The sequence below is a fragment of the Panulirus ornatus genome, chromosome 2, assembly GCF_036320965.1.
Source record: "Panulirus ornatus isolate Po-2019 chromosome 2, ASM3632096v1, whole genome shotgun sequence".
NCBI classification, from domain to species: Eukaryota; Metazoa; Arthropoda; class Malacostraca; order Decapoda; family Palinuridae; genus Panulirus; species Panulirus ornatus.
This window is the reverse complement of record NC_092225.1, coordinates 27,627,026-27,651,753: the sequence shown is the minus strand read 5'-3', so window position 1 is coordinate 27,651,753 and position 24,728 is coordinate 27,627,026. Positions and strand designations below refer to the sequence as shown.

At 42.9% G+C, this 24,728-nt stretch overlaps 2 protein-coding genes across 7 annotated transcripts in view; one reads left to right on the top strand and one right to left on the bottom strand.

The window, feature by feature from the left end:
• LOC139754944 (PTB domain-containing adapter protein ced-6-like) overlaps positions 1-15,847 on the bottom strand; it is an 81,801-nt gene extending 65,954 nt beyond the window's left edge. Inside the window, exons 1-2 of one of the 4 annotated variants that reach the window (XM_071672775.1) lie at positions 15,700-15,847; positions 2,083-2,324 (exon numbers count right to left, since the gene is read on the bottom strand). The gene's annotated coding sequence lies outside the window, so the exon portion shown is untranslated. Of the gene's footprint in view, positions 1-2,082; positions 2,325-3,254; positions 3,410-3,461; positions 3,481-15,699 lie in introns of those variants that run through there. The other 3 variants (XM_071672783.1, XM_071672766.1, XM_071672793.1) reach the window with 3 other exon arrangements.
• Positions 10,414-24,728, top strand: part of LOC139754921 (uncharacterized) — a 51,670-nt gene continuing 37,355 nt past the window's right edge. Inside the window, exons 1-4 of one of the 3 annotated variants that reach the window (XM_071672756.1) lie at positions 10,414-10,572; positions 19,526-19,744; positions 21,625-21,687; positions 22,580-22,708. In XM_071672756.1, the coding sequence (XP_071528857.1) occupies positions 10,570-10,572; positions 19,526-19,744; positions 21,625-21,687; positions 22,580-22,708 (414 nt within the window). In that variant the 5' untranslated portion in view covers positions 10,414-10,569. Of the gene's footprint in view, positions 10,573-19,448; positions 19,745-21,624; positions 21,688-22,579; positions 22,709-24,728 lie in introns of those variants that run through there. The other 2 variants (XM_071672752.1, XM_071672746.1) reach the window with 2 other exon arrangements.

The window sequence follows — 24,728 nt, the reverse complement described above, 5'->3', positions numbered from 1 at the left end:
AGACCACAATCGTATCTGTGGCAGAGACGAAGGCTGCACCTCCCCATCCACCGTGCTCTCAGACACTAAGAGCTGAGAGCAAGAGGAAAAAAAAAGGGCCGAGGAGGGAGGAACAAGACCAGAGAAGACTCGGGATTGTTAGGAAGGCTCTGGAATGACCCCAAATTACCTGAGTGATTGAGGGAGGAGCTGGGAGACAATCAAGAGCCAGCCCGAGGGCTCAAGAAGAGCCACAGGAGAGTGTCTGCCAAAGTGTCAGGTCGGCGAAGACCCAACTTAAATCGGAATGGGCCGACTTGTGCTAAAAATGACCAGGTTTTGGGTGTCACTCAAGAAGGTCCGAGGTGGGGTGGGGGGAAAGTTAGGAAGGACAAAGAGGTTCAGGAAATGACCCGAAAGGGTTCAGAACCGACCCGGGCGGGTCAGGAAGGACCCTCCATTCATCAGGTAGAGACTTGGAAGTGACAAAAACGACCACAGGAAATGGTGCGGTGTTGCATGATACCGCTGTGCTCCCCCCCCCCCCTTTTTTTTTTAAACAGGACTTGTCATACAAAACAAGGTGTATGGTGCAGTAGGCAGTTATCCAGCGGGTGGGTTGTGAAGGAAGAAGGGCCCCGAGAGGTCTGAGAACGATCAAGGTGTATCACTAAGGGCCCTTTGAAGAGGGCCAGAACGATCCCACTGGGTGGCAAGGGACGACCACTATGGTGTTACAAAGTGGGAGGCAGAAACGATCACAGTGGGTCTGGGGGCGACTATGCATGGCTCGGGAAGGACATGTGGGACTCTCGGGGGGGAAGAGGGGAGGACTGAGTCATTTTCTGAGGATCAGAGAGAAAGCTTCAGGCGGGTTCAGCAAGACATGGGACTCGCAGAAATAAATCTCTGAAGGCCGGAATGATTCCTGGGGTGGAAGGTACGCCACAGAGGAATCAGGAAGACCTTGGGAGCTACAACGGGGAACTAGGACGGTCACGGCCGTCCCGAGGTGGGGGTCAGGTATCAAGGGAACGTTCATTATGCTATCACCTTCCCTACTCACGGTAGCTCCAGCAACAACCACACGCTGCTGGGACCGACGGCTACAGGGACGTGTTCCTGGTCACCAGCGTAGCCGTGTGTCTCAGGTCATCACTAACACCTCCCCCTTAACGTCTCCCTCGCCAGTACCACACATCCCCTACGCACCCATGTCAACCCCCTACTACTTCTCTTGATGATCTCCTGCCTGGGGCAGGTTCCATGCGTCACCAGCACACCCGTGCCTTACCCCTGACTCTTGTGTGGTGACGCTGGCTCCTCATACCACTCACACACCTAGCAATCTATGGTGACAGTGCCCCCTCCCCCTCCTCCCTCATACCACTCACACACCCAGCAATCTATGGTGACAGTGCTCCCTCCCCCCTCATACCACTCACACACCCAGCAATCTATGGTGACAGTGCCCCCTCCCCCTCATACCACTCACACACCCAGCAATCTATGGTGACAGTGCCCCCTCCTCCCTCATACCACTCACACACCTAGCAATCTATGGTGACAGTGGCCCCTCATACCACTCACACACCCAGCAATCTACGATGATACTGACCCCCCCCCCCCTTCATACCACTCATACACCCAGCAATCTATGGTGACGCTGGCCCCCTCATACCACTCACACACCTAGCAATCTATGGTGACGCTGGCCCCCTCATACCACTCACACACCCAGCAATCTATGGTGACAGTGCCCCCTCCCCCTCCTCCCTCATACCACTCACACACCCAGCAATCTATGGTGACAGTGCTCCCTCCCCCTCATACCACTCACACACCCAGCAATCTATGGTGACAGTGCCCCCTCCCCCTCCCCCCTCATACCACTCACACACCCAGCAATCTATGGTGACAGTGCCCCCTCCCCCTCCCCCATCATACCACTCACACACCCAGCAATCTATGGTGATACTGACCACCCACCCCTCACCCTAATACCACCAACACACGTAGCAATCTAAGGAGACACTGGACCCTCATACCACCTACATCCCCAGCAATCTATGTCTGAGCCATCTGAACAAGGTGAAGACTAACCTGCAGAATTGTGAAGTAGGGTCCCTGGAGTACCCTCCTGCTGCTGCTGCTGCTGCTGCTCCTGCTGCTGTTACTGACAGAGCAGGGGGTCCTTCCTGTCCCGTGTGACGTCCCACTCACAGTCCACTTCGGATATGCGGCCAATACTCACAAATCGCCACGTGAGTGCGAGGGGCGGGGTGAGGGGGGCGCACACTGTTCCACCACTTGTTGCTCACTTTGTCGCACTTCACTGCAGAAGCCTTTCCGGAAAAAAAACAAAAACAAACGGACACATCATGGCTTATGCCTGACACCGTGGGCCTCCTGCCTTGCCCGACCTCACCTCCTCCACACACTCCTCCTCCACCTACTACAGCACCCCAATACACGGTGTAACACAACAGCAAAACACACACACACACACACACACACACACACACACACACACACACACAGAGTAATGAGGAAGCATCGTGAGATAACATGACACGTGAAAACACGAGCAGTGGCCACGTGGCACTCGAGATACTGTGGGTGACATAATCGGGTGAGTCAAGCAGTGCCAACACCTTACGCTGCAGCAGTGCATGTCCGAGGTGAGTATAAGGTGTATTTCATGGTTAGGCTGGGGTGAGGGTGAGGGCGTGCTAGGGTAAGGCCGTGGTGCAATGGTGAGGGTGAGGGCTAGAGGATGGGGTGAAGATGATGAAGTGCTACGGTAAGGGTGTTGAGGTGACAGTGAGGGTGAAGGAGTACTGGGGTGAGGGTGAGTGTAGGGGGGTGAGGGTAGGGTGCTAAGGTTAGGGTGAACAAGTGTTTGGTTGGGGGTGACGTACTACTGGGGTGAGGTGATTCCTGGGGGACAGGTGGGGTGCTGGGGTGTGGCATCGGTGGTTGGGTGCTGGCCTACGGTAAGACAACGGTGAGTCGCACGGGGGTAAAGCAGCGGCGGGTGGCAGGGGTGAGGGGTGGGGTGGGAGGGATGAAGCAGGGATGCCGGAGTGAAGGCGGGGTGAGGGTGGGTGCTGGGGTGAAGCAAGGATGAGGTTGGAGTACTGAGGGTGTGAGGCAGCGGTGGGATGGCAGGGGGTGAGGGTGAGGTCCTGGGAGGTGAGTGGCAGGGGTGAGGGCGAGGCGAATGAGGTGAGCGGGAGGTGGGGTGAGGATGAGGTGCACGGGTGGTGACGTACTACAAGAGAGCTATGAGTGCTGGAGGAGCCGGGACCGGGTAGCGCGACGCGTCCCTCACACACAACGTCTGCAACACGACTGAGGCAGGTGCCGGCCGACTCCCCTGCCTTCCGCCACTCACACCTTCCCCTCCACTCCTTTACCCGACACTCCCAACCTTACACACACACACACACACCACTCACTCTCACACACACCGCCCTCACCTGTGCCTGCAGCGGACGTGGTAGGCACCACATGGCAGGAGAGTGAGGGAGAGAGCACCAGAGGGAGTGCTGGAGAGAAGGAGGTGGTGGAGGGTGGTGGTGGTGTTGGTGCGGCTGTGGGACCGGAGACGGAGGGCGGGACTTCCCCATCACCACCCACCCACCCACCCCCACCGTCATGCCTAACTTCACCTGCCCTCCCTAATGATACACGCTCCCTTCTGCCTCTCCCACTGCCTCCCTCTGTTCCCCCTGAGGGAGTTCGGGGCCGTGCAGGTGGAGGGAGGGAGGGAGGGGAAGGCGGCAGTAATGCCTCGGCTGCCGCACGTTGCTCAACTATCCCACCCTAAACCACGGACGGCACTCTTTACTACCCACCCACATCCCCCCTTGACCAACCACCACACACGCACACACACACTCACACACACACACATACTTCCTACACTCACTTTCCTCCACTTAACTACACTTCCCGTCACGGTCTCGAGACAACACTCGCTTTCTACTTCACGCACAACATTCCAGCGGGCGCCACATCACAAGGTAACCAGGTGTTACAGATGCAACACACCTGCAGAGCTGTAAATTGCAACACAACGCCGACTACTTTTCCGGGTCCACCACCACTACCCAACCCCCGCCATGCAACAAGCCATTGACCACACAAAACTCCTCACGTAATGAATATAAAAAAAAAAAAAAGCGATCCAATTCTACTGTCTTACTCCCATTTTCATTTCCTCGGGGCTAACTTATCTTTGCCACGGCTTACGACAATCGCACGCCTTGTGTGTGTGGCCAAGTGCGTCAGCAGAGGGCTGGCCACTATGAGGACAGTATGTCAAGCCCCCACAACCCACTCCACTACGACGCCAACGATCGATCAGATGCGTCACGGCGGCGATTCTCTTCTTTCTATGCTTTCTCATGACCACCACACGTGTGTGAGGCGCCAGGGTCTAATACTTCCCATGTATTCCCGGCGTGTTGCAGAAGGCGACTACAAGGGGAGGGAGAGGGGGGCTGGAAATCCTCCCCTCCCGTTTTTAATATATATATATATATATATATATATATATATATATATATATATATATATATATATATATCTTTCTTTTCTTTCATACTATTCGCCATTTCCCGCATCAGCGAGGTATATATATATATATATATATATATATATATATATATATATATATATATATATATATATATATATATATATATATATATACTTTGTTACCAACTTGCCATGTGCAACTACATGAACCGTGTGATGACCTAGATCTGTGCACGCAACTTCAGAACAAAGAAACGTGCGTTCACACGACACATACTAGAGCTGTTATGAAGCTTCAGGAAACAGGAAGTCATGGCACACACACACACACACACACACACACACACACACACACTACACGCAGTCGCAACAAAAAAAAAGGGGGGGGGGGGCAAGACAAGTCACTGACTTCTTGCTCCTAACCACCTCACCAGCAACGCCTCCAAACGGGAATTAAGATCGAGCGGAGGAAGACAACAAAAAAATCCGCCATTGTATCTAAGAAATATCCGTCCGTGGCTCACAGCGACACACACACACATGCCTTTACTTTTTCAGAGGTAACGTGACAAGAGTTGGTCCCGCCTACTGTGTCACCATGTGACAGCGTCGGGCATGCCCGCTGCCTGGTCTGAGACACCCCAACCCCTAACCACCCATCCCCCCGTAAACGAACAAAAGCCCGGTTATTCCATTTCCAAGAACACCCGAAAATTCCTACGAATACTGATGGTTTCTCATGCCTCTCCAAGACCACCTGATCCAGCGCCTGAATCTTGGGTGCCGGCAGCGGTCTTAGAGAACCCCCTTCACCCCCCCTCCCTCCACCAGGCTCACCCATGTATTCACCTGGCCTGTCTTAACTGCCCTGGAACCCAAGGTTCACACTGCGGCGGGTATGGCCCCGACCGCCTCGCGCACACAGCCCCGCCGCGCTACTTCCCAACATCGAAGACGCGACGTCCAGCTTGCAACCGTAACAGTTAAGACACAAGCGACCCGAGAATCCTGATTAAAAGAAAAAAAAAAATTTAACTACGAGTATAGTGGAGAGTCTGGACAAAGGCGTCTTTGCAGTCATGTAAGCCATAATGTATGTACCCACCATCCATACGTGAGGAAACTCTCCCGCCGTAAACCACAACAACCCCATCCCTCCTGGTGGGGAAGCTCTCTCTCTCTCTACACGTTACCAACCACCACCAATACCAACAGCGAGGAACCATTCTGCCACAACGAAGGAAAGGGAACAAAGAGATATCACCAAAACACGACGACCACCACACGAGACAGGAACCTGACAGGTTACAAGAGGTGTGCACCACGGCTCACCACACCAGGAAGTGTACAACCAAACAGTCTCACGGACATGAGAAACAACCTCAACAGGAAGTGAACAGTAAACAAGAGAGAACACTGATGATGTGTGTGTGGAGGGAGAGGATTCCCCTGCGTGCGTACGGGAACAACAGACCACGACCGTACGTACACCAGGAACTCACACCCCCACAAGACCGACCCCCCCCCCCCTTCACTAGGGAAGTAATGGTATCACGTCACCACGTAACAAACGAGTCCAGTCACTACTCGATGTGGGATACATTCCACCTTCGCCAGGAGGAGGAGGAGGGAGATGCACGTGCCCGGAGAGTCAGCCACCTGCGGCAGGAGAGACAGACCCGCTGCTGGAGGGCGGCGGTGCACCATGCCGCAGCCTTGAGGCTCCTCCCACCCACCCGGCTCTCCACCTCCTCCTGCAACCTTGGCTCTCACCCACACTGTTGCTTGTATCACTCACTACCCTGCCTCTCTCACCAACCCCCCGTGCTGCCTCCCTGCCTCTCTCACCCCCCCCCCCCCCCGTGCTGCCTCCCTGCCTCTCTCACCAAAACCACCAACAAATCCCCCCCCCCGTGCTGCCTCCCTGCCTCTCTCATCAAACCCACCAACCCCCCAGTGCTGCCTCCCTGCCTCTCTCACCAACACCCGTCGCGTCTCCCTGCCTCTCTCACCACCAGGACCCTGCCGTCTCCCTACCCTCACCACGACTACCCTCCTGCCTATCACCATCATCACAGTTCTGCCATCACATTACAAAGTCTCCCACCTTCACCACCACAGTCTCCGAGCATCATCACAGTCTGACACCATCATCACTACAGTCCGCTACCATCATCACTACCAACACCCTCTACAAGTAGACAATGGACAATGTTCTGAATTACCCAACAGGTGAGCGTTGCAGCACAAAACACTAAGCAGAAGCTCAATACAGGTCAAATCAATTGTCATTACTGGCTTGATAGTGATCATACAGCGGATCAGCAGATAATGAACAAAGGGGAAAAGAAAATATGCTTATTAAAACAATACTGCAGGATATAGCGTTCCTCGATGCCATTTCGTCAGGCGAGGATATTCCCTCTAAGGCCCAGTCCTCTGTTCTTAACGCTACCTCGCTAATGCGGGAAATGGCGGATAGTATGAAAAAAAAGAAAAAAAAAAAAAAAAAAAAAATATATATATATATATATATATATATATATATATATATATATATATATATAATCAAGACATAAGGGGATCGATTACTAAAGGCTACTTTTGACTTTGAGTCATCCAACCAGTAGGTTCCGAGGAAAGCTGAAACCTTCCACAGTGGAATTCAGTGGGGGGTATTCACCAAACGTAAGGGATGGGAAAAGATGAAAACAATTCAGTCTGAAGACAAAAAAAAAAAAAAAAAAAAAAAACCGCTATACGAGGCAAGAGGACTCAGCAACCCCCCCCCGCGCCCCAGCACCGCAGAAAGGGTTTAGAAGATGGTAATGTCAAGACAGAAAATAATGCATACCAATGATGAGGGGTTGGTAGTTAACGGTAAAGAGCTGACTTTAAGGGGTCGTATTAGGGAAAGTGCAACAGCTGTTGCTGTACCTGGTCTGTCCAGAGGAGTACAAGAGGGTAAAGGATGGAAAAATAAAGCAAAGGAAGGGGAGAATCAGCCATCTCAACAACAGATTAAATGATAACTTTAAGTATCAAGAAACAGAGGAAGATGCTCATTCAACGTTGACACAAGACACAATGGGAACAGTAAATGTCGAAAGGCGCATATTGGTGTTAATATCATAACGACCAATTAAAATATGCAACGATACATAACAAATATACAATGATAACAATGAAGGAACAATCAGGCTGGTACATGGAGCACTAAAACAATCACTTCTCTGGGATGGTAAAGAGCTGATAATGAGGGACTTCAGTTATAAGAATATAGAAGCACAAGAAAGGAGGAACATAGTAACTTTGAAAAGAATATTGTGGACAAGGCAGAAGACACTCTGAAAGTTCCCATACATTAATCAAGAGTCATATGCAAGTTATAGACCAGCTAATCAAGCTTATGGATTCAGAAGGTAACGGCGAGACAGGTGGAGGAATCAACGCGCTAAGGCAGGCTTGGGAGCCGGAGCCAACGTAATAAGGTAGGCAGAAGAACCACTGCAATAAAGTAGACGGGAGAGCCAACACGATAAGGCAGGTGGAGGAACCAACGTAATGAGGCAGGTGGAGGAACAAACGTAATAAGGCAGGCGGGGGTGGGGGACGGCATTAGCTGCAGGGAGGGAAGTACACGGCGGCGACCAGCTGGCCGGAGGTGGTGAATGTCAACAATGGTGCCGGAGGGCCATCCTGCAGCCCAGTTATGTCTTGCTCAACTCCAGTCACAGCCCGCCCCTCCAACCATGGCCACGCCCTCACTAACCCCCCACCCCCCCACAGGTGTCCACCATCACCACCACCACACATGGCGCGCCACCCTTAATGAACTTCCATATACCACCAGCTAACTAAACAGAAGAGAACATAACCAATAATGATATACCACTATACAGCACCATGCTTCCAACACGCGTTACAACACAGGATAAAACATCACCATAAACCACGAGTAACTATAAAGAAAAACAATACCATATATCGCTACACACCACAGTGCACTGCCCTCCCAGGACTACAATACACCACCAAATACAAAGAACAAACCAAAAAATAACAAATCCTCAACCACTATAAAGCAAAGCCCGATATCCCCTAAACCAGAGACCTCATCATCATACATGATCACACATTAACATACACAGTACAGGACAAGATCATACATCATCAAACACAGATACACCAACACTAACAGACAACACCGTATGATCACACATCACTAAATATTAATATACAACACATGAACATTCATCGCCGAACACTAGCATACTATACCAAATGATTAAACATCACCAAACACTAACCTACACCACCACACGACCATACATCTCCAAATATAACGAAACATGATCACACATCAAATACTAACACACCACACGACCATTCATCACCAAACATTAGCATACACATCCTCTCACATCACCAAATACTAACATGCAACACCACATGACTATTCATCACCAAACACTAACGTACAAAAACATGATTAAACACCATCAACAATTAACATTTAACAAGCAACACCACACGACCATACATGGCGAAACACTAACATTAAATCCCCTAAAATACCGTCATCAATCCCTATCATACATCAGATAACATCATCTAACATGGCACCAAACACTAAATACAGCAACATTACCAAACACTACAATACATCAACATCACCAAACACTACAATACATCAACATCACCAAACACTACAATACAGTAACATCACCAAACACTACAATACAGAAACATCAGCAAACACTGCAATACAGTAACATCACCAAACACTACAATACAGTAACATCACCAAACACTACAATACAGCAACATCACCAAACACTACAATACAGCAACATCAAACACTACAATACAGTAACATCACCAAACACTACAATACAGCAACATCACCAAACACTACAGTACACCATACATCGCCACCCACATACATAATGTCGGTACACAAGTTGCTACGCCCCTGTGGCACCAGTATGGTCATACCCACTTCCACCTGTTTCGTATGTTTACTGGGCCTATTCCTACATCATTTTATGTGGTTACGTGTTGAATGAAGTTGCTACAGAGATAACATGGGGAATGTGATCACTGATGCTAAACGTTACCCAGAACTGATTTCGTACCTTACATATTCATTGTGACCTTGAAACACCGCATGACTGCTTTGTGAATCGGGTTCCCGAGAGGATGACATGTGCTGTGTAAAAAGTAAAATTATTCTGTGTGCCTGATTATCTCCAATTATTCTGTTTGGTCTACTGAACACGCTAGCATGGTAGTCCTTGGTACGCTGCAGAGACATGGGCAGAAAATAATATTCAAAGTGTTTGTTCATACTTATTTTTCGGGTACAGATTAATTCCAATCAGATGCGACTACTTTTTTTTTTCGCAAACGCATGCCTCATACTTTCATAATCACGGAGATACGAAAGTATTTAGAAATACAAAGTTCATATGTCTTGCTAGATTATAAGGCTGCAGTGTCGTTTAATACAAAAAAAAAAATTCATATGATTCCACAAATTATAAATACAAACCTTAGAAGTTTCCGAAATATCAATTGCGCATAAATCATAGACTCAAACACCAGCTCGAAAACTATACGTCTGTAATTATTAGAGGTACGTACATTACATGGGCGAAGTACCACAACCTTAAAAGCAAAGTTAATACAAAAAGAAATTGGAATCTTCATGATTCATTTTGCTACTATTTATCCCACTAATGATGGTAATATGATGAGTGCGATTCGGGATCCCAACTACGACTTTCAAATCTGATCAATATATTAGAAGGGTGTTCCATGTCCAGCGGTTGTTTCGTGAGTTTATTGCTTCACTTATGTTTGGTGATGAGTGACCAACTGAGTGTGAGATACCAAAACAAGAGTCAACAACAACGGTACGTTATTGGACCCGTACAAAAACTAGAGCCAGTATAAGCAGTGCGGAATGGTGCGAAGGAGGGAGTCACTTGGAGAACAGCTCCTGAAGCAGTAGTAACCACAGGGGCGCCTTGAATCAATGTCATGGTAAGAAATATCAAGGCGCTTATCAGCGAACTAGCATTATTACCCACTTGTAATGGGGAGAATGTTTTACATTCTTTGGGCCCCATATCTTGAAAATTATCATAAAAACTTTTAAACTGGGTGCTGTCCACCAATACCACTTCATTATTCAGTTTATTTATCTACCACCCAAATACTACAAAAGTGCTTCTTTACATCTTTTTAACAACTTTCTTGCTTATTTTCATGTATCATCTGGTTGAGTTCTATTCCTACAACTCCAGAACTGTTCAGTGTACATAATCGATCTAGTTAAAAAAAACTTAAAAGGTTCTGATCAGGTCACACTTTATCTATTCTTCTCTTCCATGGTGGGCAAGTATATAGCTTCTAGCCTGTCCTGGTAATTCAGCTCTCTTATTTCTGGTAACATCGTTGTTGTTTCCTCTACACCTTCTCTATTAGCCCTGAGCTTCTTTAGATAAACTAACCAAACTTATGAAAAATATTCTAGCTTTGGCCTTATGTAAGATGAAAATCTCCTATGTCATTATCCATACACTTGAAAAGTATTCTAATGACTGTCAGCAGGCATTTTTTCTTTATCATTCTCCTTATGTAGGACTCTGCAGACCTATCAAGGATGATGTTAATTCCCAGGTCCCTCTCATACACAGAACCCCATCTCTAAATCCTGCGAGATAAAATTCATATTAAGGGCTTCTTCCATAGTGTCCCATCCTCATTTTTTTACATTTACTCAAGTTGAACTTCATCAACCATGCATCAGACCAAATTTCGAGTCTGCCAAAGTCTCCTAAGTTAATGCAATCACTCTCACTTTTTACACCCTTGACTGTATCATCTCAAATGTAATCAAGTAAGAATCCATACCTTCTACCAAGTCATTCACACAGATCAAGAAGAGGGAGGCTTGTAATGCATGAGGGGCATAAGTGAACACTCTTTGCCTGTGGCCATCCTCTTGGTGGGAGTCCTTGGAGGTAACGGGTGTAAGAGATGTAAGTAGAGTAACTGGCACAGAACAGAGCCCTGCAGTACTCCATAAGTGACTTTCACCCATTTCAATGGAGCTCCCTGGTAAGCATCCTTTGTTCCTTTCCATCAAGATAATCTATTCATCATAAGTGTTTTCTCCTTATTCCTGACTGGTGATCCAGCTCTTTAATAAACCTCCCATGTGGTACAGTGTCAAATGTTCTTGGCAGTCCAGATAAAAACAATCCATCCAGCTTTCCCTATTGTCTAAGTCAAAACTCACTTCCTTGCATCAGATCTTCGTTCTTTTAGCAACCTCGTTTGGCACAAAGTCAAACCTGAGTATCATATTACTACCTTTTTCACTGTTGTATCGTATAATACTTTCTACATCTATACAAGTATGTGAGAAGACAATATCTAGCAATGACTGCATGTAAGTCCCTCTCATCCTCATGTGTTCGGTGACATACTGGTATAAGACATTTTCTGGGACACAGTCTTAAAATTTCTATTTCCATACATCCCTTTCAACATGAGAATCCACATCCCACAGTCTCTTTCTATCCCCATATGTGAAATCCTAATTATTAGTACAGTACCATTTCTTGAGAAGTATGTGTTTTACTGCTTCATGTAACCTTTTGAGTCTTCCCTTATGATCATCATATTTGTACTTGATCATTATAATCCTTTGTTGGATTATATAATATCAACTCCACCTATGTACTTCTTCCATATATCTACTCCAATATGTACTTCTTCCCATTATTTACTGTCAGAGTGGATAATCATCCATCAGTAGTTTCTGAAATACATACTTATCATTCAAAACTAATGAAAATGATATCAAATGATGGTTTTTTTTTTCATACTATTCGCCATTTCCCGCATTAGCGAGGTAGCGTTTAGAACAGAGGACTGGGCCTCAGAGGGAATATCCTCACCTGGCCCTCTTCTCTGTTCCTTCTTTTGGAAAATTAAAAAAAAAAAACGCGAGGGGAGGATTTCCAGCCATCCGCTCCCTCCCCTTTTAGTCGCATTCTACGACATGCAGGGCATACGTGGGAAGTATTCTTTCTCCCCTATCCCCAGGTATCACTAAAAATATGTTTGAAAGCACAAACAAAAAATTACAATATCCTGAAGTGGCATATTTTGGCAAAGACTAGTTAAGAATATAATTTAAATGCTATATATGCATGCCCCTTTTCAGGAATCTACCCCTCATGAGGATGGGTTGGATCTACAACTGCCATACGCTGTTACAATAATGAGAACAATATGGCCTAATTCTGTTCATACAAAAAATGAAGTCACTCTGAATTACATATTTAGAGTTGAATGGTTGCCTCAGTCATATATATATCCAAAGACAAACTAAGTAAGGCCCCTACTTGCATCCTCAAGGAGAAAAATATGGTATTTGATTCAAAAATTTTAGAAATCTGTATTTCTTCATGCAACCGAATCAAAAATTCACCTGTTTGACTTGGTACATGATTGAGTGATTTTGCCAAAGATTACAACATTCAGAGACACAAAGATACTATACTAAATATGATATTAAACACAGTAATAAAATATAATAGAAAGTTATGTGAGAACAGAGTTGCTGAATTAGAAGTCATTGAAAAAACAGCAGTCATCATTTGAAAATGCTCAAGTGCCACTGTAGTTGATGCAAATTACATGATTACATGATTGTTCAAGAAATAGCTGTGTTGTCAAAACTCCTTTCAGAGGGAGACTAATTTTCTTGAAAGAGACTGACGATGTTGACAGTGAACAGTTCTCTGAGAGGTGTAGGGGCAGAGCAACAAGACTTAAAATCAAATCAAGAAAGATGCTTGTTAAAAAGGGATGTAAAGAAATACTTGTATATGAGTGGTAGTTGGAAGGAACAGAATAACTGAGGACATGGTTAATGCAGACAACATAATTAAATCAAGAGGTTGCATGATAGTGGAGAATGTTCAAGAGATGGGGCCCGACAAGTATAATACTCTTTCTGTGCAGTACAAATACATAAAAAGGAAAAGAAGCGGAAAAAGACACATCAGCTGTTCCCTCTTTAGGAGTGTAAAAAAAAATGTAAAGGATGGTTTCTAGACCTGCTGCTCCCACCATTCATCTTTTTCCATACTGATAGTTTGTCACCTACCTTAGGTAAAGTTTGGTAGAGTTAACTTTGGTCTGAATAGGTTAGGTTTGGTTTACATATGCTTAGGCTAGATTAGGTCTGGTCTGGTGAAGTTTAGTATAAATAAGTTAGGTTAGTTTTGGTTTGGTATGGTTTAGTTACTGAAGTTCAGGGATGAACTGTTGATATGGGTTGAGGCGTCTGCAAATATTAAAAGAAACTGTGAGTACAGGCCAAAAAATTATGTTGCATCCAACTAAACATGTCACATCTGCTCATGTCCTTCATCCAGTGCTCTAGCTCATTGGTCAAATGTTTCTAGCAAGTTCGTTTGACAACTTTTCCCACTAATGGAATCATGTCGACGGACAGTAGTAAGGTAATTTTTCTACAGCTAGTCAGCTAGTTTATTATTTTGTCTTAAAGAATACTTTCCATGTTCTGCATGGCATACATGTTAAGGAAACTGGTCTGTTGTTTCCCATACAATTTCTTCCCATTCTTATAGAATGGTGTCACCTAAGCAGTCCTCCATGTAGATGTAAGGATTCCCTCACGAAATTGGTGGACCATTGCCAGTGTAAAGGTTCACTCTGAGGCACATTCTTCTAGTAACTTTAGATACAGGTTGTCTAGTTCAGGACATGGTTCCTTTCACAACTTGAGCTTTATCAACACCTCCTCATTTGGGATGCCAGTATCATGTACAAAGCTCTGCTCATCCTGTCTGGTTTCATATCTAGGGTGGATTTAATGTGTTTCCTGGTCATTCAGTGTCTGTTCTAAGCTTTCTTTTATGTTACAGTATATCAATTTCTAATTCATGTTTACTTTTCACATGACAGAATTTCTTAGTTTATCTGAGGATTATCAACAAGCTGATGTTCAAGGTCTGTGAGCTTTGGTGACTTGATCGAAGATGTAGCTTTCACATAATCACTGGTCTCCATGATTTTCTGGATAACTTCTGATCACTTTTCTTCCTGATTTCTTTCATTACTCTTTTAGTCGACAATTTTAGTATTCTTCTATTGAAGTTAGGTTTCACTGGGGTAAGCATTTAACCACTATATATTTTACAACTGTATTGAATGTTTTCTGTTACTTTTTGGTAACTTCATACCACTTCATATGTCTTTTAAAAAAATTTCATTTATTTATAGTGACCTTTCTTGATGTTTCTTTCAAAATTCTGAATTACAGACTTAGTTCTGGAATCAAAATACAGCACTAACTAACATAATGCTACTACAGTCACTTTTGCCTCCTAAAGAAGAATGATTTCTCCTACTTCAATTACCATAATATATATTCATACAGCAACGTTCAAACATAAAACATTATGGTAAAATTCAACTCCTATTCCAAGCTTGGCAAGATTTTTATGGGCTCGGATGATTTTTACTTTATTCTACCCACACGAATATCAATTAACCCTACAATTTGCCTGATCTTATTCCTTCCCCTTCCTATTAACAAATGCCATACACTTTGGCCCTGACCAACAATTCAACCACATATATACACACTTGGGTTCCTATCAACAGTTCATCTAATAACTACCAACACAGGTAAACCTATGGTAAAGGACAATCTGTTATTAAGGGCTGGTTTCCATAAATATCAAGGGACAAACTGTCGTATAACCCTATTGCCGAAAAAAAAAAAAATTCCCTAATCTCTCTCCCGGTCTTAATGACTTATACTAACTTTTTAGGAATCCTATGTGCTACTCTTCCATTTCCATGAGTTACTTGAACAGAGCCCTTAAAACTACATATTTACCTGTGTAACGTCAGAAGCAAAAAGTAATTCAACCCTGCGTGTGATATAGTATAAAATCATCTGAAAAGTTTGGGCAAGAGCGAGAACACAGAGATACTCGAGGCGTGTTGCCTTCAGGGCCATTTACTTGCTACACCAAAGATCTCTCTATATACGACGTTTACCTTTCCTACCTTAAGACTATCATACCTACAAAAACAAGTGAGAGCTGAGAGACTTACTAATACAATATGAGGTGGCACCCGTCTCCTCAGTATCACAAGACAAAGACTTAAGAGAACACTAAACCTTCCTAGTGTCGCACAAGCATGAAGCTGTCACAAACCCGTCTTGTTTACTGCTGCTTATCCCAGGCTTCCTACACTCCAGGGTTCCTCAACTCTTGGTCCCTGGTTACTACTTCTCCACTCCCTTATTCCGTGGTCAATCTCACTCCCTTGTTCTGTGGTCATTCCCACTCACTTGTTAATTGGTCACTCCCATTTCTTTGTTGTGTCACTCCTATTCCTTTTATCACGGTCACTCATTTCCTTGTTCTGTGGTCCTTACTGCTCCTTGTTTTTGTGGTCATACTCCCATTCCCTTGTTCGATGGTCATTCCCACTCCTTTGTTTCGTGTTCACTCCCATTTCCCTGTTCTGTGGTCACTTCTTTGTTTCGAGGTCATTACACTGTTTTGTGGTTACACTCCCACTCCCTTGTTTCATACTTGCTCCCACTCATTTTTTTCCATGGTCACTCCCACCTGCTTGTTCCATTGTTACTTCCACTCGCCTGTTCCATAATCACTCACACATGCTTGTTCCATGGTCACTCCCACTCGCTTGTTCCAAGATTACTCCCACTCGCTTATTCCAAGGTCACTCCCACTCGCTTGTTCCATGGTTACTCCCACTCGCATGTTCCATGATTACACCCACTTGCTTGTTCTGTGGTTATTTCCACTCCCCTGAGCCGTGGTCACTCTCATACTTTTGTTCCCTGGTCACTCACGTGATCATGTTCTGTGGTCATACTCATTTGTTCGTTCATTCCCAACCCCTTGTTCCATGGAACTCTTTCTTTCCCCTTAGTTTCTTGTCAATTTCTCATACCCTATGAACTCTTACAAACTTTTGGAGCAACTTAGTATTTATATCAGACAGGGGATGTGGTGAGAGCCACGGGGAGAGGGAGTGATGATGTTGGTAAGGGGAGATATGGTGTCCAGAGACGACATGGTGGTGGTGAAGGAGGGTATGACCCGCACCGTAAAATCTGACTCTTCCACTTATGATGTGCTGTATGTTGCCAGTCTTTAATCTGTTATAACCAATGAACAGCGGTTTTGCACAGAACAATAGAAACGTCCCCTGTGACTTAAATTCATTATCGTTAATGGGTATTTTCCTTCACGTCATACTAGCATCGCATACGCCATTATGGAGGACAACCAAACAATGGCAGCTACAAGCAAGTACTACGAGTGCCTTCAGCGGGATGCAATGGCATGATATCGGCAAAAAGTAGGAGGTAAAGATCCTTATTTCCTTCAAACAGGATGAACTAAAGGCAGTTTCCCTATTTTCCATCAGAATGTTACCCTGACATCGTCAACTATTAGCTGTTTGCATCCCCACCAAATCAGTAAAGAACTGGGAAATCGTGTGGGTTTGGAAGTTTACAATCATTTTGGTGATGGCTAGGTGAGAGATGCCAAAGTTTGTGATATATGAAGGAAACATGATTGTTCTTGGACGGTTAAGGATCAACATTTCATTAATTTGCTCAGCTTTCATAATGGTCTAGCTTCGTCGTAACTATGAAGAATATTTTACTTTGATTTAGTATTGGTAGGCTATATCTCTTTGAAGGTAATATTCAAGTAAAAATCACATAAATGACCAAAGAACCCTACTTGAAAAAAAATGGCAAATATTTTGGTTGCTGCCATGTTGGTAAGTCGAATTATGATCGGACTTTAAGTATCATACATTTCTTGCATATCTTTATCATTTCCAAATGAAACACTTGCAGAAATATTCAAATTGTGCTATTTTTTTGTAACTGCGACAACATACCGTACAAAAGAAATTAAGAAAGTTTGTATCGATTTATATTTGTTGTTCTGCAGTCATTTAAACTAATATTTCAGAAAGAGTAAGCAATATCCTAAACAAAACTTACTAGAGTGGAAATGAACTGAACATGCTTGATGATGAGGGTCTAACGAGTCACAATCTGTTCTGTTAAGCACTGATATCCACGTTTCCCTTCTTTTCTTTTATCTCTGTACCTTCGCCCTAAACTACTTTTGGAATTCGAAAGCTCTATATTTCTTTGTTCGATCGATCTGTGCTCCCAAAAACAGCATAAAACTTTGCCATGTCTCTCGTTTCGTTCGGAAAAAAAAGGGGGGGCTGGCCATTTAAGGGAGACTTCCTAAACCTGACCGTTATGAAGCAGCCTTCAGAAGGCAGGAAATGCTTTCCTAGAGTCCCTAAATTTAAAGAAAAAATCGAGGGCATGCCCTCTGATCCCCTTCAGCCGGGGCGGAGGGAAATTTGAGGGGTGGAGGAGCCCCCAAAAGAGACTCAGCATGGGGTCCCGAAAAGCCTAAAGGGCTGGCCCTGGTTACACACACACATTGCTCAGGTTTTCCTCCATAATGGCAGATGGAGAGCGCATTACGTCATACGAAAAAGCATATATTTACGACAAGGTGAATGCAGTAGTATGTTATTATATCAATTTTTGTACTAGTGGCATTTCTAGCTGTTTCTGACTTCTGGAAATTGTCCTTTTGGTTAAGCCTCAATACTGAGGCGTGGCTAGGATGTGACCTCTTGTACATTTTTAAGGATGTGACCTCGTGTAGATTTTTAAGATGTGACGTACATTTTTATGTTTCTTAAAATTTTCCACCTAATCAAACAATTCCTGTAAGAAAATGTCAGTGCAAACGTATGATCTAAATATTTTTTATTTATGAAATTAGTGAGGAAGTATCAGAATAAGATTGGACTAGGATACAATGTGACCAACCCTGGGCAAAAGTACTCATTTCTGGGTAAAATGTGTCAGCAATTAGCATTTAGCGCAATTCGAAAATATTTCAGTTCGTATTAAGTCTCCCCGGAACTAATTCTTTTAACTTAATTCTCTAAAATGATTAGAATATTGACATTTCAGAAGTAACAAATGAAAAGTGCCAAACCTCAGGCCTTTGCCAGTAACAGGGATGAATTTCAAGCAAACGCAGTTTGAAAGTCTGCAGTATTCTGAAATGTGCTTCTTAGATTTTATAGAAATTACCTTCCAGTGAAAAGACCAGTAATGAAAAGGTAAGGTGGGTATAATATGCGTTCGGTTAATATCATTTTACAATGTATGAATTACACTGTCATTGAAATCAATTCAATTTCTTCACTGAAGAAGAAATGTCGGGTAGTTAACTCTAGAACATCTGATCCTTTCATCTTTTTATATCATGCATCACATTTCTTACATGTCCTCCCTCCATCATTGAATTTTTTTTTTATTTCCTCGGACACTAATTTTCCTCATCCCTTTGAAAACATACACACATACATCCGTAAAGTTATTTGTTAGTCCCGCAATAAATTTTGTACAGAAAAACAATACATAATACATCACATGGCCATTACTCTTTGCTGTGCTAAACTATAAACAAAAATTCATAGAAAATTAAGTGTTCAGTAATCCTGGTAGCTCTCTTCCTGTAAACAAATATAAAAGCAAATATTAAAGAGTACCTGTATCAATTCAAACTTTCTTAATGACATAGAACATCTTGGAATGTATGGGAGTGTTTTTTCGTCTTCTCCCTCACAGCTTCAATAATGGGCTTTCGATAGATCAAAGCAGTCAATTCTAATGAAGGCATTATAGACGAAACAAAAATAATGACAGGTGGTAGATGTGTAGGTACAAAATCTCCGATAACGATGTTATTTTGTTATTTTGGCAGAAGGAAAAAGACTCAGATCCTCCATCAATCGCTTCTCTAAATAGAGCTTACGTGTCTATACTGCTACCTATCTGCAGACGAAATCTAGGAGAAGTTACCCTGGCCACTTGTCAAAGTTGAGACGAGGAAGGTGTCAGGGGGTGGATCGATTTAATGGCGGCAGGTGTGCAAGGGTGAGGAAGGTGCCGCAGCAGTCCATGATGGAGGAGGTGGATCTAAGCGACCATCCATCACAGAGGATCAATTCGAACAATTTGAGTAGTGATGTGGACGAGTCACCAGATCCCAGGATTCAAGTGAGTAGAGTTTGGGTGTTGATGTATTTTTTATCCTATGAGGGTATTTAGTACAGTTCACAACAATTAAAGAGGTCATGAATGGTTTTGATATATTTGGCCTTCTTATTCGTACCTCATATTCTTTACCTGACTTGTTAGTTTGCGTACAGGAGAGGACATTTTTTTTTCTTTGAGTTAATCACTAAAAAAAAAATAACGTTAGGCTATAGTCTTTTATTTGAAATGCATCATTTACCTCAGCATTAATTTTTTCTTTGAATATTGAATTAATTTCTGCAAAGATAGTGTACTGTTGTGTTTAGAGAGTATCTTTCTGACCTAGTTTGAAGGCAGTGCAAATCTCAGTATTATTACCCTTAAGAATAGCAGTTTTTCATGATGTTATTTTTCTTGAATTTTCTTGTGGTGGATTATAAGAATTTTTTTGAGATGTTGGGGTCTGAGGAGCAATTCATGTAGTATATCTTGTATTTATTAGAGGCTGGTCATAACAAGCCCCACTTCGTAATACTCTGCTTGCAGAGCTTTACAATCTGTCTTTGTGGATTTATTTTAGAATTTAGTTATACACTGTGTTGTTGTAGGCAGGAGAGCAGCAAATTCTAGATGACTGGGATACCAAGGGCAGCATGGAGAGTTTGCGAGTCCCTGCTGTATGTATGTAGGTGTACTTCAAGTCCACAGTGGCCTGTTATCAATCTTGTGTCTGTAGCATCTAAAAGGTGATCTCTGCTACGTCCGAATTCTGTTTTCCTTTTCTGATTCATCTGACTGCAGGCTGATAGTCAGTATGATCAGGAGGGAAAAAATCAATAAATCAGTGTGACAGAACCCCAAAATATACCAAAATTAGCCAAATTGGCTGCAGTAACCTGAAATGAACCCAAACAAAACAGTGACTGCCATCTAGATTGTGTTCATATGAGCTGATAGAACAGTCTTTGATATAAATAGAAAAGCTAGGCTATTTATCTAGGTAGCAAAGGTTTTCCTTTTGTATATCATACATTGTTTTACCAGTATGCGTAAACACCATTTGGATGGGATTCACTGTTTTGTTTCGGTACATTTCAGCTTAGCCAATTCTGGCTAATTTTGGCATATTTTAGGGTCCTGTTGCACCAGGAAAGGGTTTGTGTGATCTGAAAATAGTACCATTTCCCTATCTTAAATGAGAGGACATTTCAGGAATAAATGGTTGGTGGCTTATGATTATAAACATAGACTGTGATTCATTCGAGATATGTGATTGGAGCTCTAACCACTGCTCTCTGCCTCAGGCTTTGTTCTGTAAAGTTCACCTCTGTTCTTACTTTCAACCAAGTGCATATTTCAAGCATATTAGAAATATGAAATTTGGTTAATTGTAAGGAGTGTTCTCTAGTGCGTCACTCATTGAAGAATAGAAGGGTATCAGATGGTTGACTCCAGGCTACTGTGGAGCACTAGACATTCCCCGTCCCTGTAGAGGTTAAGGTTGATAAACACAATCAGGCTCCATACTGATGTATGGATGTCAAGGAATGATGTTGCGAGTGATGCAACTGTGGTCTATGTATCTGCTTTAACATAAAACATGTCCTTGTATAACATTCCTCTTGAAATATAAAGAAAACTCTTGCAGCACCATATTGATGAATTGTGGTGTAATGGTTGTGTACGGTTTTGATGCCTTGTACTATATGGTTGTCTAAACAAATGCCTTGACATTTATGATATGAAATGTAATGATGTCAACAATGATAGATACTATTGCAGAGTTTGTGTCTCCATAAAGGTCCCATTTGGTAATACAATAACCTCTTGTGATATGGTGCTCAACTCCAGCTTCATAATACATAATTGGATTGTTGTAAGTTTATCTTATGATTTTACAGGTTGAGCTGGAACGACTCAATACATCAACTGACACCATTAACAAGTTAGAAGTTGATCTTGATGTAAGTATGTTTTAGCATTCTGAGAAGGGATGATTTTTTTCTCTTAACTGTGATAAGAGCCTTTCTGTGGAACAGAATTTGGATTGACACTATCCCATTTAGAATCAGGGTAAATGTACCACCTGCCCCTAATGACTATTTCTCAGTTCGATGAAAGCTTAAATCCTTAGCATATATCTGCAATAGATTAAAAAGAACTTGGTCAGTTCATTCCTTGCTCTTTGACATGACCAGTAAACCATGATCTTTGTGTTTTTGCTTGGGTCAGTTTTTTCCCCAACCATTACTAAAATTTTTCAAGTAACAAATAGCTCATCTCTTTCTTTAAATCAAGGTATTTAAAATGTAAAAACCTGCTCAATTTCTTCATATTCTACCTCCTATAACCTATAGCAAACCACAACACCCTGACACTGCTTTAGCAGCTGTAGGTCCTTTTTTTTTCCCCTTGGTTTTCCATAGTCCATATTGATTCATGAGGATATGCTTTTTGGTGCTTGTAGTGCTTTGTCCATAGATGAGAAATGGGTATTTGCAGGATGAACAAACATTTCTCAACCATATGCAGAACACTATGAGCATACATTTAATTTTTTCCTTCCCTTTAACTTTTCCTATTTTGAATAATCATTACTCTGATCCAGACAAGAACAGGCCCCAGGCTAGAGTCATCAGCTATCATAGAATGAATGTGGATGAGATGTTGGTAGGCCCCACTTCTCCTCTGTGCCATATGTCTTAGGGCTGAATATATTGCTGTTTGGTCATTGAGTCTTGTGAATGAGCATTTGCTGACATATACTATGGTCAGAGGTAAAATTAGGGAATGCTCATGGAAGCATCGCATGATACTTGCAGCTCATGAGCTTATTAACTGTCTTTTACCTTTCAGGAGGCTCGTATGTTGTTTCGGCAACTTCTTGCTGATTCCACCCACCGCATTGACCTTCTAGCTAAACGGTTAGGGAAATGTGTGGAACAGTCTCGCCCATATTATGAGGCCCGTATCCATGCCAAACAGGTATTCTGAAAGATCTTTTTTTGTTAGTGGACCACATCTTTGTCTTTATTCTATTATCTATATTCTATTAGAATATGATATGTATTATAGAATTTGTAGTTATTCAAATGACATTTTTTGTATGTATATGTATTATTTATGGTCATTTAGCACTCATGATGATATCACCCCATTCTGTAAGAAATTCAGCCACCTTGCCACATTTCTTCTTACACAAGGCTTTCGTCGCTGCTCTTTATTACTTTCAACCATTTTGCACCCTACCTCTGTCACCTTATCACCATGCACATTCAAAATCCCTTCAAAGTGCTCACTACATCTCCTTGCCTTATCACTACTTGTTACCTCTTCTCCATTGCCCCCTTCACCATTGTTCCCATTTGTTCTTTTTTTTTTCTCACGCACCACTTCTCCATTTGCTCCCTTCACCATTGTTCCCATTTGTTTCTTTTTTTTTTCTTACTATGAACCTCCCAACAAAGCATCTTACTCTCCCTGGGGTTTACTGATACTCACGCACCCCAACTCTCATTTTCCTCTGTTTCAGCATCTGCACCTCCCTCTTGACCTCCTGTCACTGTCTCTCATACATCTCACTATCTTTTGCACTCCTCTGTAAGCACTGTCCATATTCTTTTCTTATATTTTTCACAAGCAACTTTACAGTATCATCTCGCCACTCACTACCCTTTCTCACATGCCCACCTCCCACCTTACATATGCAACATGCTTCTCTTGCATAAGTCAGAACTGCTACCTTAGCTCATTTTTGTCACTCACTCCCTTAGCTTTGTTTACTTAAACATTTTACCATTCTACACTCAAGTTTTTCTTCACACAAGTCTCTTTTCCAATCTTGTTTACACTCACAACTCTTCTCACTCATTAAACTTTTTTCTGGAAACCTCTAGAAATTTTCACTCTCTTCTCCACCAGGCAATGATCAAACATCCTACAAGCTGCCCCTGTCAGTACATTTACATCTAAAGTCTCTCGTATGCATGCTTGTCAATTAGTGTGTAATCCAGTAATGCCCACTGACCATCTTTTCTCTTCAAATATTTATGCTTGTGTAAGTCCCAATTTTTAAACCAGGTATTCCCAGTCGCCAGACCTTTTTCAGCACACAACTCTACTAGCTGTTAACATTTCCATTCACCTTTCTGAATATCACATGACACACAGTTATATCCTCAACTCGTGTATTTCTCACAGCATTTAAATCACCCATCAATGATACCCAGTCTTTTGTATCAAAACTGCAGACATACATACTCAGTTGTTCCCAAAACACTTGCCTCACATGATCTTTCTTCTCATGGCCTCTTGCATAAGCACTGATGATCACCCATCTTTCATAATTCACTTTCATATTCACCCATATCTGCCAAGAGCTCACTTTGTATGTATATGGTGGTGTTTAAGACAGTGTTGGAAGGGTACTTGTTTGTGCTCATCATGACATTTGTTAAGGTTAAAGGCATCCCTAAGTACAGATTGTTGAAATGTGAAGCAAGGGTAAACTTTATGATTTACTTAGAGAATGGTGGTTAGTTATTGAGTGGTTTGGATGGGAGGGAAGACTTTTATGTTGCTGCAAAGAATTGATAGAGATTGGTGGTTAGTCATTGAGTGATTTGGATGGGAAGACTTTTATGCTGTTGCAAAGAATTGAATTAGGACTGTATTGAGGGGGAATAGCATTAGGAGTGTCATTGTTTCAGTGTGTAGCCATTAGTTTATTTTTTTTTGTTTTTTATCAGAAAGATAAGTGTGTGTGATATGATCAGTTATAGTTTTTTGTCTGAAAAATAAGTGTTTACGATATGAGTAAACGGCATTTGTTTGGAGGGATTTGAGAAAATCAGATATTTAGATAACAATTGTAGTTTTGATAGCAAAGGAAATTCACATATATTATGTTGCATGCTGAATGCTGAGTATGTTTGCAAGCACTTTGAGGAAGGACATGGTAGGTATGAATGTTAGTGAGGGATGTATAAGAATGAAACATTTCTTC